This window comes from Schistocerca gregaria, chromosome 4 (genome assembly GCF_023897955.1).
Source record: "Schistocerca gregaria isolate iqSchGreg1 chromosome 4, iqSchGreg1.2, whole genome shotgun sequence".
Classification (NCBI taxonomy): domain Eukaryota; kingdom Metazoa; phylum Arthropoda; class Insecta; order Orthoptera; family Acrididae; genus Schistocerca; species Schistocerca gregaria.
In genome coordinates, this window is record NC_064923.1 from 562,454,565 (window position 1) to 562,466,936 (window position 12,372).

Consider the following 12,372-nt stretch of genomic DNA (forward strand, 5'->3'; position numbering starts at 1 on the left):
TTTCTAAGTACTACTTTACTTGACATTGTATAAATAGTTTTCTTTTTTTAAGGTGTTAGTTGTTGGTCTAGACTTTCAAATATATCTCGCAACATTCTGTGGGGCATCTTCTTGCAGGAAATGAAAATGATGCTCTATAACACCGTAGAGGAAGCACCTTCAGCAGAACTTGTGGAGCCTGAGGTTCTCACAAGGCATTTTGCCAATTTTGATGATCACTTTTTCCAGTACTGTGACAATGAACTGAAGAAAATCAATACTTTCTATTCTGGTAATAACAAAATAGTGATTTGTTTTCTCATCTTGTTTCTCTGAAAGAAAAATGAAAGAAACCGACAGCCATGTGTTTTTTATTTGCAGAAAAATTAGCCGAAGCTACACGAAAATTTGCTGCATTACAGAGTGAACTCAAAACAGCTGCACTTGTAGATGGCAAAGTCAGCAAATCAGTCTTCAGGTCAAATGAAGCTAAGCCTAGTCTTCCTGCAAGGAAAGTACAAGAGCTGAAGCTTGCATTTAGTGAATTTTACCTAAGCTTGATCCTCCTGCAAAACTATCAGACTTTGAATTTCACAGGATTTCGGAAGATCCTCAAAAAACATGATAAGGTGAGTAACACCGTGCTGTTTCTCAAAATGTGTGACTTTTGGTATAATATAATGAAATCAGACTGTCAGAAAATATTTACGCCTGTGGTACTGAGTGCTCTCTTTAAAAAGAATGCATTTCCTTTCTGTCTATAATAACATGTTGTGCCTTTATTTATATTTAAGGATCTGTATCATTTTATGAAATAATGTGCAATGTTACAGATGAAAAGTCAAACACCATCATTAAACAGAATATTTTATAGTTTTCGGTTATCATTACTTTACTAAGGTTTAACATTCTTAATTGCTCTAAAAATAAGTTCCTCAAAGGAAGCTAAATTTACATTTTAAAAAAACTATCTATTTTTATTTACAATTTTTTTGCAATAACAGTGTTGCTATATATGTAAGTATAAATAAATAACAGAACATGTCCTTTGTAAAAGTTGTTTTTTATCCCTCAATGTAATCTTTAAAATTCCACAATCATATTGTAGCTTTTGAGTGTGTATTTAAAAGTAATAGCATCAAATGCTAAACATATTTACAGTAGGTACGTCGTGTGATTCAGAGAAAAATCTGAAGGGACCAAATATAGAGACCAGGAAAGTTTAGGCACTAACTCATGTTACATTTCAGGCAATATGGCTATTATGACAATGAAAGTGGCAGTTTGTGCAGTCTGTCAGCAACTTTTGTAGGTTAGCATTCAGTACTTAGAGCACAGTTCCTCATTTAAACTGCCAACAAGAGTTATAAAACATTTCCTGGCAATTGTTTTAAAAATTAGTGACCAAAGGGTGGAAAGGACAAGAGAACTTGAATCATACATGATGGGTCACTCACACTGACACAGGGAAACGGTGATCAAGTTTACAAAGTTTATTGACCAATGAAAGAAACATCTGCTTCAATGATGATAACAAAATCACCATTACAGTGTCTCATAGGTGTGAAGACTTGACAGTGTGGTGATTCCAGAATCTGACAAAGTAACAAAATTAGGATCTTCATAGACAAATACACTTGTATGGAAAATATTCTAAGTCCGAATAAGCTGTCCATAATAACACCAAGCATATGAACAGCAAAATCTATCGTGGATACAGTCTGATTGCACCAAGATAACAACAATGAAGGCTGAATACAGTGGCATTGGTTCCTATGATGGGCTTTGTGAGTGTCATAAGATGATGGGGCTAGGAGAGGCTCTCAACCCTAGAAGAACTGTCTTGTGTAGCTCTGGGGCCAACCTTTACAGTGCTCAATGGCAGAATACTCACATCACTATTTTCTAGTCATGTGTGAGGCAGATGTGCATAGTTCCTTTGGAAGTGGCAGCCTCTACTAGCACTGGAACTACTACCTGGCATCTGTCCATTACTGCAATGGAGCGAGTCCATGCTGGTGAGGTGTGCGTGGGCCATGTAGGCTGCACACTTGGCTGAGGTGCCCAGAAGGTTGCCAATCACTTTTGTGAAGATCACCAGTATAGCAATAAGCAGATCGAATAATGTCACCTGGAATATGAGGAAACTCAAATCTAAATAAATGGAACTGGAAAGAAAGCTGAAGAAGGAAATGTACCAGTTGCAGTCCCAACAAAAACAAAGAAAAACGCAAAGGAATCAAAGAACTAAATGATTACATCATTAGTAAATAGAGGTTACCAAAGTACAAATATATGTCCCTGAAGAGACCAAGATAGAAGAGACTGATAACCTGCAAACATCTGCTATGAAAGATTAATATTATGAAAAGGATAGATTTCTACTCACAGTAACAATTACACTTTGAGTTGCAGAAAGGCACAATGAAAAGACTTATGTACATTTAACTGTCAGCTAAAGCTTTCTTCTTCAGAAAAGAAGAAGGCTTTGGCCGAAAGCTCAATTTGTAACCGTACTTTTGTTGTGACTGTCTTCACTCAATGTGCCATCTTTATGGTGAGTAGCAGTCTCCCTTTTAACAATATTGTTGACATTCCAAACTGGACTTTCCATTGTTAGATTAATAATACAAACATTTAATGCTATGGGCAGTTTTATTGCAACATGGACATTCAAGGAGGGTCATTACAAAAACAATGACAATGAAGTTAAACAGTTTAGTTGCATGAATCACAAATATCTTCTTTTGGAGAAGGTATATTTACAAGTATACATTATTTTCTAATATATGACAAACTCAAGACTCAATTCAGAGATGTGCAGATTTTTAAGGAGTTTTAAAAGCTGTGGCAGTAAGGCCTACTAATAGTAAAAGGTGTCCTGTTCTATAAAAACACAGGAGAACCGCCAGATGTCAGTAATGTCCTGCCACGATATTTGGGTGCAGAGAGTCTTCTGGCCATCTTCAGGTGGGTACCACTGTAGTAGTATTTGCAAGTACGCTCTGAGTTCTGTCCTATTTTTTTTTTTTTGGGGGGGGGGGGGGGGGATGGAATAAACATGAAGCTCAACAACACTGTCCACCAGATAGATGAAGAGCACGAAGTGCAAGTGCACTTACTACAACAAGAAAGCGTAGCAAGTTTGAAGGAATATTTACTGTAAAAGGTTGCCAAAATTATTTGGAGATGATGTGCTATCACGTAGGTAAGATGTAATCGAAGCCCTCAGGAAAAAGAACAACATAAGAAGCATAAATTATCTGTTTTTCTGAATACAGAAAATTGGAGAACCACTAAAAAAACACACACAATTCAGAATATACAGAAAAGAAAGAAAAAAGAATATGCCAAAAAAGTAATCAAAGAAGCACAACACACATGGGACAAATTTGTAGGTCAAATGGAGTAAACACCTTAACAAGGGTGAAAAGGGAATGGAAGAAACATATGTGACACACCCAGATGCTACACCTTGTTAGTTATCATCAGTGCTGGTAAGGTAGTAAAATAATTGATGCATGGAAAAAAGATTAGTATTACCTTTGTTCAAGAAAGGTAAGTTTAATGACCATGTTCTCAACACTTTATATAGTAATAAACATCAAACTTATAACAATTTCTGAAGTTCTTGCTGATGTGAACACGCTGAACCTATGAAGGGACTGTCAACTACAGACTGTGCTTCGTCTACAAAAGCTAATTGAGACAACATTATGAGTCAAGTTACATTCACACATACATTTTATAAAATTCATAAATGAATTGGATAATGTAAACAGAAATAAACTTTCAACTGCAAAGAAAAGTAATGGGTATCCTAGAAAATTAATAAAAGCTATAAGAGCCCTATACATCTAATAGATTTTATAAGAGCAACCAAAATAAAAAATGATGAAATTTTAATAACCAAAAGAAAAGACCACATTGGTGTGGTCATAAATATAATCTTGAGACAATATTTGAGGAGAACTGTACCAGGCATGAGGCCTGGAGAAATAAGACATGATGTTTATGTTATATGGAGATATTGGTAAGAGATGTACAAATGTTAACATTGTTACAAGCCAAGAAGTGTGTATATGTAGAGTAATCTGGACAGAGGCTTATATATAACCATGTCTGGGTCGGTGGATCAAGTAACTAATGATTAATTTAAGATTGTGTCCTATCATCCACATAACATTAAAAAATAAGACCAGGCAAAAAAAAGAGTACAGTTTTATAAAACTATCAATCTTCCAGCAATCCCCTGTGATATTTTTGGGTGCATGGAAAAAACTGTAGATGTAATAAAATCTGCAGAAATGAAATTATGAGAAGAAAATGAAGGTATGTCAAGAAATAAAAGCAGAATCAATCAAATTTAGAATAGTGAAGGATTGCAGCAACTGATATGAGCACATCTGATAGACAGGCAACATAACTTTCCAAATTAGGATTTGCCTATAGACTGACCAGTATAAGAGATGTAGAGTGTATCACTTCAAAAACATGGTGATGAATTTAGCTAACAAAACTTCCCAGACAATTTCTTGATGCTCACATCAATGCACAGATCACTGCACTGATAAATGTTTTGTGTTAGAACTATAATGAAGTATGCATGTTTTACTTACTGTGATGGATGAAAGCTGATGGCAAGACAGGATTCTAAGGAAGCCATAACAAAATTTACTTCAGAAGCACAAATCTGTCTAATCCATAATACTTCATGCACAATACCATGCTATTTGTTTATTGGTGATCATCTTGTCAGACTACAGTTTTCAACCACATACACAGCCTACTGTGGAGCATTACACATCATCATCTTGCCTAGGTGTCCACACTGTATTAAAAGTTTTTGCCCACATGTAATTGTCTCTGTGACTTTTGATTTCTTCCTCCCTCACTTTCTTTCTATGACCACTATGCTTTACCTAAACTTTTATACCTTGACCACCATCCAGCTTTGCTCACTGTCATTATGGCCATTCTTCTTCTTCTTCTTCTTTCTAATTATGAACTGGATTCACAAAATTAACAACCTTGTTAGAAAGTCATATCTAATATTCACTTTCAATTGATTTAATAGTAGCCAGTTAACAGGTAAGATCGAGCAAAACTAGGATGTTAGAATCAATGTGTACATATACTATGTAAGATACTATGTTGTCTGATTTCCCTACAATATAAATTATCTTTTCCATCTTTTCTTGGCAAAATATGACATTTTATTCTGTAAAGTGAACACAACCTAACTTGCCATATCTGAGTCCTTATGACAACCAACAAAAACCTTTTCCTTTCTCAGCTCTATCCCAGATTGCCATGTGACTTTAGTTAAAAAATGTTACTGGATATGGAATTCTAAAGATGTACATAGGACAGTTCCTTACCAACTGATGACAGCCACAGAATGCATCCCATGGTAAGGAACTCCACCTTTACCAAATTTATTGAAGATTTATTGTAAATATTAAAACTGACATTTCTTGGTTTTATGGTACTTTGATTTGCCTCAAAAATACAAAAGGAACACTTTTTGTACAATAAAACTTTCTAATAAATTTATTTGTGCTGATAAGATCTCTGTCATTATACTGTCACTTCATTGTAGCTGCTGTCAGTTGACTCTGGAGCAAGATGGAGACAGGAAAATGTGGAAACATCACACATATACACCAACAAAGATATTGATCGATTAATCACAGAAACAGAAGGAACTGTGACTCTGGAACTAGAGGGTGGTGATCGACAGAGAGCTATGAAACGGCTGCGTGTACCACCTCTTGGAGAGCAACGAAGCCCCTGGATTACTTTCAAAGTGGGTCTCTTCTCCGGCTCCTTCATAGTGCTTTTTCTTGCTGTTGTGCTTTCAGGTTGGAATAATTTTCAGTTCTCATAAAACTGTAATAATCTATAAATACAAAATCTAAATATTACATTATTTTACAAAAAGCAAGTTAAAAACCACTGAGATGCAAGATTAGCACACATCCCAAAACGTTCAGACTATTATTGCAAATGAAAGTCACATTTTTATTGAAACTTTAAACAACAACCTAGTGCAGACAAGCACTTATCAATTCAAAATTAAAGCAATGAATACTACACATTTCTCTCAGTGTGTTACTGTAATTTTATTTTTATTTTTAATGCAAAATATTAGCAGGAAATGTATTAGATAGACACTATCAAAGTATTGTGCCATATCTCTTAACTGAACCCATGGTGGAGACATTTATTTGGCTTCTTGCAAATACCAGTAAATGTGGAATAACGTCTACAGAATCATTTAAATTTTTCTTACAGCTTGGCAGTAAGGCTGTTAATGGTTAATATTTGTGCTCTTTGACTGCTAGTACATGTTTATCATCAAACCAAACAGCACGAGACTGGAATTTTTGAATCACTGCTATTTGACTAGCTGATATAATGTGCCAAGTCAAACATTTTGTGTGTAGTGACCTGGTAGCCTTACTCTATGAAAGTGTAACAGTAAACTTAAGGGGCGATGCTGTGCCTTAAGCTATTAAAACTACTGAGGATACCGAATAAAACAATCATTGATAAATAATAGTGGGACACATACAAAATATACTGGTAAGCAATGAAATCTTAAATTCAAGAATTAGTATTTTTACAGTTGGGTATAGTATGGAGAAAGTGATTCTCAAACGATTAATATCATAAGAAATTAATCATAACACTAATTCTTGCGGCAGTTATCAGTTATCAGTAAACATTGACTAAGTATTAAAAAACTAAAAGAAGATGTAGGATTTAGGGAAGGAAACAAAACGGAAGAGAGAGTAAAAAAGCAAAACAAAAGAGCAACATAGGTTCGAACTCTAAATAACTAAGTAAACAAGATCAAACAATTAGTAATCCCCAGGAGACATCTCACTAATACCACCTACCACCACCTCTAGCCTTTATAGTGGTACCAGTCCAGAAAGGGAGATTGCCTTTAACTCTCTTCAGGAGTACTATATCTGCATGAAGCCATCCATGGATGATTAGCTATGAAATGGTGGGGATATTGATTGCTCCATTTCACCTGCTATTGTGAATGGTACCCAGACATTTTCTGTGGGGTTATGACCAGATAATTTTGTGGGCCTGACAATATGCAACAGGGTGCCTGAGTGTTTGTCACACCTGGAACATGTGTGTACAGCTCTGGGAACATGGTAGTTTTTATCTTGGATGATGGACTGTATTTAGTAAAGCTATCATGAAGATCTAGAAGGAGGGGCAGCACTTGGTCATTGAGAATGGTGAAATAAACACCTGCTTCACATTCACAGTAACATGAAGGAGTGAACCCAAGTCATTGCAGAAAAATACCCTGAAAACATTGCAGAACCACTACCAGGTTGAGCTACTTGTCAATTCCCCACACATCATGATTTAAATGCTTTTCTGGGCAGTTAGTGCACTTGATGCCTTGTATCATTTGAAAAGAGGTAAAATTGTGACCATTCAGGCAACACTGCATACGTTCAAGTCAGCTACTGATCAGTTTCTGAATTGTTTGGTCCACTGATGCTGAGAGCAAGGGCTATTGTGAGGTACCTATCTTCAAATGTCCAATGAATGCTGTTCCCTTTACAGTGTCCACTCAGAAAGTGGTTGAAATGAACCTCTTATCACTATCAGCAACAATTCCTTTACACTTGAAATCAGCTGCAACTGTCAAGGTGTGACACACATCTCCAGTCCACTGTTCTTAAGCCATGCTACAAGGCTGTGAGTGATACACAATTCCTTGTAGAAATGTTGACCGGTCTGCACTGATACAGCAGCAAATTAGATAACTTAATTTACAGTGTGGTCAGGGGCATGTCCAAACATGCTGGCTCCTGTCTGCCATTCACTCACTTCTCCACATTGACCTATCTTACCAGCAATTCTGCAAAACTAACTGGCGCATCTCACCATTTTAACACCATGAGTTGGGTTGATTTTGGAAGGAGACCAAACTGCGAGGTCATCAGTCTCATCGGATTAGGGAAGGAGGGGTAAGGAAGTTGGCCGTGCCCTTTCAAAGGAACCATCCCAGCATTTGCCTGAAGTGACTTAGGGAAATCACAGAAAACCTAAATCAGGATGGCCAGACACGGGATTGAACCATTGTGCTTCTGAATGCGGGTCCAGAGTGCTAACCACTGTGCCACCTCATTCGGTAAACAACATGACCTATGTCAGCGATGGAGGTGCATATGATTATCTGGTACAAATTCTACTCTATGTACAACACCCCAAAGAGACCAGAGTGCTCACTTAAGGAGTGTCTAATAACTTATCTGAATAACTTGTGTGGTTGTGTGGAGAGCAGTTTTGTCTTTTGTGCGTGTTCTTCACTCCAGACCATGGCAGGTTTCTCCTTCCAATGTTGCCCAATTGAGATATAAGGAATGATTAAAAAGTTTCCAATCAAAGGTCGTAGAATCCAGAAATGGTAACCCAGTCAGGCAAAACTGCCATGATCATTGAGGCAATCATCCCACTGATGCATCAGATTGAAGATACCCATTTGCTAAAACACTGTGTCCTGTTCCATGAAGAAATCTGTAACTACATGCTGCACCTATTCATCCAACAGGAATAATTGATCCATCAAGGCCTTTTTCTAAGGGACTGATGGCATGATATTCACATGGGGAGGTATCAGGACAATAGGTCAGGGACTAGAGTCATCCAGTGGGAGCTATCCTCCTAGATCCAGCAGTGTCTTCTATCCAATTGTGAGCTGCATGGGACCTGGCACACCAGTCCACAGTGGTGGTTTTTGACAAAAATTCTGCCCCATACAAATTTTTCACTCTCCAGTGAATGTCTACTGGCATCTACCCTTTGGCAGGCAAGAAAAGATTAACAGCACATTGGTCCTGTTTAATCACAAGTGCTAATAACTTTGGCATAGTTCACATTTCGCATATGCATGTCAGAAAGACCTGAATGACATATTAATCCCTTCCCTGCATGTCAGTGCATATATACCCTCATCAGAGTCATGCTACATTGCGTATGTTGTCGTGTTGTGGTGGTCTTCAGTCCTGAGACCGGTTTGATGCAGTTCTCCATGCTACTCTATCCTGTGCAAGCTTCTTCATCTCCCAGTACCTACTGCAGCCTACATCCTTCTGAATCTGCTTAGTATATTCATCTCTTGGTCTCCCTCTACGATTTTTACCCTCCATGTTGCCTCCAGTACTAAACTGTTGATCCCTTGATGCCTCAGCACATGTCCTACCAACCGATCCCTTCTTCTAGTCAAGTTGTGCCACATATATGCTGCGGCAATGCACTTAAATTGAAACTTTTTGATCAACCACTATATTTCATCATTTTAGTGAGTGCAATGACAAAAGGTCATTAGACTCTAAGTTCCTTCCTCAGCTTCCTTCATTTGCTCATATGCCTCATCCTCCATTTATTAACACCTATTAATAGGATTTTTTCCTGCTATTTTCTGATGATTGTTTTCTGTTGTACAATAGTTACAAAAAGAAAAAGATTTATTGGAGCTTAATATCCAGTCTACAATAAGCTTATTCAAACTGAATAGAATCTCGGAAATAAGAAAATTGGTCATGTCAATTTCGAGGCAACAATCCCAGCATTCATCTTGACTGAATTATGAAAACCTAAACCTGGCTAGCCAGTGTTTTAACCTTGTTGTAAGTCCCTTGGGTAATCATAGCACCATCTTGTTCAATTTCAGGTTTTTAATCAATTAGCCTGATAGTGTTCTCATGATGTGTTCACAAGAGAGATTTGGCTAAAGAATCCATTTTTGAAAAAGAAATGTGAAATAATAATAGTGCAATAAGATTGCAAGCATTTCTACACATTCCCTATGGAAACAAAATACTTGAATATGGCAGACTTATTGGGCTGTGAAAGGTGAGTATAGCAATCATGTTCAACGCACCTTTCATGTAGTGTGTGTGTGTTGTCTGACCAATGTAGGCTTTGCCATGCTGACAAGGTATTTTCTAAGATTCCAGCCATCTGCAATCACATCCCAGCATCCTTTACTGAGCCAAGAACGTGGAAATCTTTGTAGGTGGCCAGAAGATTACATTGACATAATGTTTCCCTAGGAATCTGCCTAATTTCAACGAAATATTGCTGACATTTGGAAGGAATACCCTGGACTCGAAGCACTCCTTCTCCTCTTGCTCATGTGGGTGGTCACATTTCCTCCTCCTTAAAGCCATGCTGATGTGATGTGGCGAATATCAATTATCTTTGAACACAGACTGCAGGTGTTCCAATTCCTTTCCAAGATTGTCTTTATCAGACACAACATGTGCTTGGTGCACCATTGTTTGAAGTGTGCCCATAGTTTGTGACATGTGATGGCAGCTAGATGCCTGCAAATTCAGATCTGTGTATGTGGGCTATATAGTAGACAGGTTTCCCCATTTACATCCGACCAGCATGTTCAGAAATGGCAGATAGCCACCCTTCTCTATTTCCATCATGAATTGAATATTCTCATGGGGTGCATTCAGGTTCTGCAAAAAATGTGACAGTTCTTCTTTACCATGGGGCCAAACTATAAAAATATCATCCACATATGATAGGGAGACTTTTGGTTTAAGTTCAGCCATATCAAGTGCCCTCTCCTTAAAGTCATCCACAAGAGTTTTCTACCAGAGGGGAGAGAGGATTACCCATGGCAACACCAGCAATGTGATTAAATTTTCACTGTTGAATAGAAAGTAGGTTGAGAAAAGGGCATGATGACATAATGGAAGACCTTCTTTGTGGATCTTTGGAAGACTGTACGAACTTGGTGGAACAGAGCTGTGAGGTCTTAATCTTTTTGCAACTTCTGCAGAACAAAAGAATTCAACAGCACTGTCATTTTCCTTTCTAATCTTCTTGTGAAGTCTTTACCAATCTTCTGGTACCTGGGTCATTCAAAGATCCACAAAGGAGGTCTTCCATTACCTGCTATTGTGAGCAATATCGGTGCTCTGGCATATTACTTAGGTAGGCATATTGCTCTCTACTGATACCTTCTGTGGGGAAAGTCTCACGTCGTTTTTGCAACTCTGGTAAGTACACTGAGGTCACAGCAACTCAGTGAATTGGACTTAATAGTAAGATTTGATGTCATCTGTCTCTTCACTAGGGTTTCTCTCGTGGATTCACTGTCACTCACCAGCAGTAAGTTCATAGCTGACGTAACAGTGGTGTTTCGTAATGACCTTTTTTTAATTCATCATGACCTTTTCTTATTTCATCATGACATTACCTTATCCTACTATTTATTGAACAGTGAATATTTTGAACAAAGTGACAGTGTTGTCATAGGCAGTCCTCTCTCCCCTCTGGTAACAAAGTCTTTTTTTGGAAGATTTTGAGAAGAGGACACCGATTCAACCAAACTTAAACCAAAAGGCATGTGATGATACGTAGATGATACTTTTGTAGTGTGGCCCCGTGGTGAGGAAGACCTGTCATGTTTTTTTGCAGCATTTGAATTCAATCCACAAGAATACCCAGTTTACAATGGGATGGAGAAGGACAGCTGTCTCCCATTTCTGCACATCTTGGTCAGTCAGAAAGTGGATGGATCCTTGAGGCATTCTATCTACTGTAAACCCACACATACAGACCTGGATTTGCAGGCATCTGACTACCATGACCTCTCACTAACTATGGACATCCTTCAAATGGTTGGTACATGTAGTGTCTGATAGACACAAGGACATGAAACACCAACAATTTATGTTCAAAGATAATGGATATTCTCAACATCATGTAAGCATTGCCTTAAACAAGAAGAAACATGACCAGCCGCATGAGCAAGAGGAAGAGGAGTGGTTGAAGTCCAGGGCATTCCTCCCATATGTTGACAATATTGTGTCGAAATTAGGCAAGTTCCTAAGGAAACATTATGCCAAAGCAGCCTACGACGACATGCCCTTCTCAGATTGGTAAAGGATGATCTTGGATTGGAGGTGGCTGGAATCTACAGAATACCTTGCCAGTGTGGCATAGCCTACATTGGTCTCTCTCTCTCTCTCTCTCTCTCTCTCTCTCTCTCTCTCTTTCTCTCTGTGAAAGGTGCACTATTTGGCTTTTGCAGCCCAGTAAGTCTGCCATATTCAAGCACTGTTTTGCTGTAGGGAATTCTATGGGTTGTTCTGCCACAGAAATCTTGGCCTCGATTCAGTTATTGAGGAATGAGTGGAAATACATTTGATGGAAGATCTTATTAGTCGTATTGGCAGCTTTCAACTGGATAGGGTGGGAGGCCTATTGATTTCTAAATATCTACATAAAAAATTACAATTAGTGACAATTAATTTATTAATTTTACATGTGAATTTTTACTCTGTAAGCCCACATTCCAAGAGAGTTTGTATGTAGCATCACCATTAC

General features: G+C 37.9%; 1 protein-coding gene across 3 annotated transcripts in view; it reads left to right on the forward strand.

The window, feature by feature from the left end:
* LOC126268152 (xenotropic and polytropic retrovirus receptor 1) overlaps positions 1 to 12,372 on the forward strand; it is a 237,758-nt gene that overhangs the window by 170,467 nt on the left and 54,919 nt on the right. For all 3 annotated transcript variants that reach the window (XM_049973695.1, XM_049973693.1, XM_049973694.1), the window contains exons 3-5: positions 118 to 271; positions 361 to 608; positions 5,582 to 5,843. In XM_049973695.1, the coding sequence (XP_049829652.1) occupies positions 118 to 271; positions 361 to 608; positions 5,582 to 5,843 (664 nt within the window). The remainder of the gene's footprint in view (positions 1 to 117; positions 272 to 360; positions 609 to 5,581; positions 5,844 to 12,372) is intronic.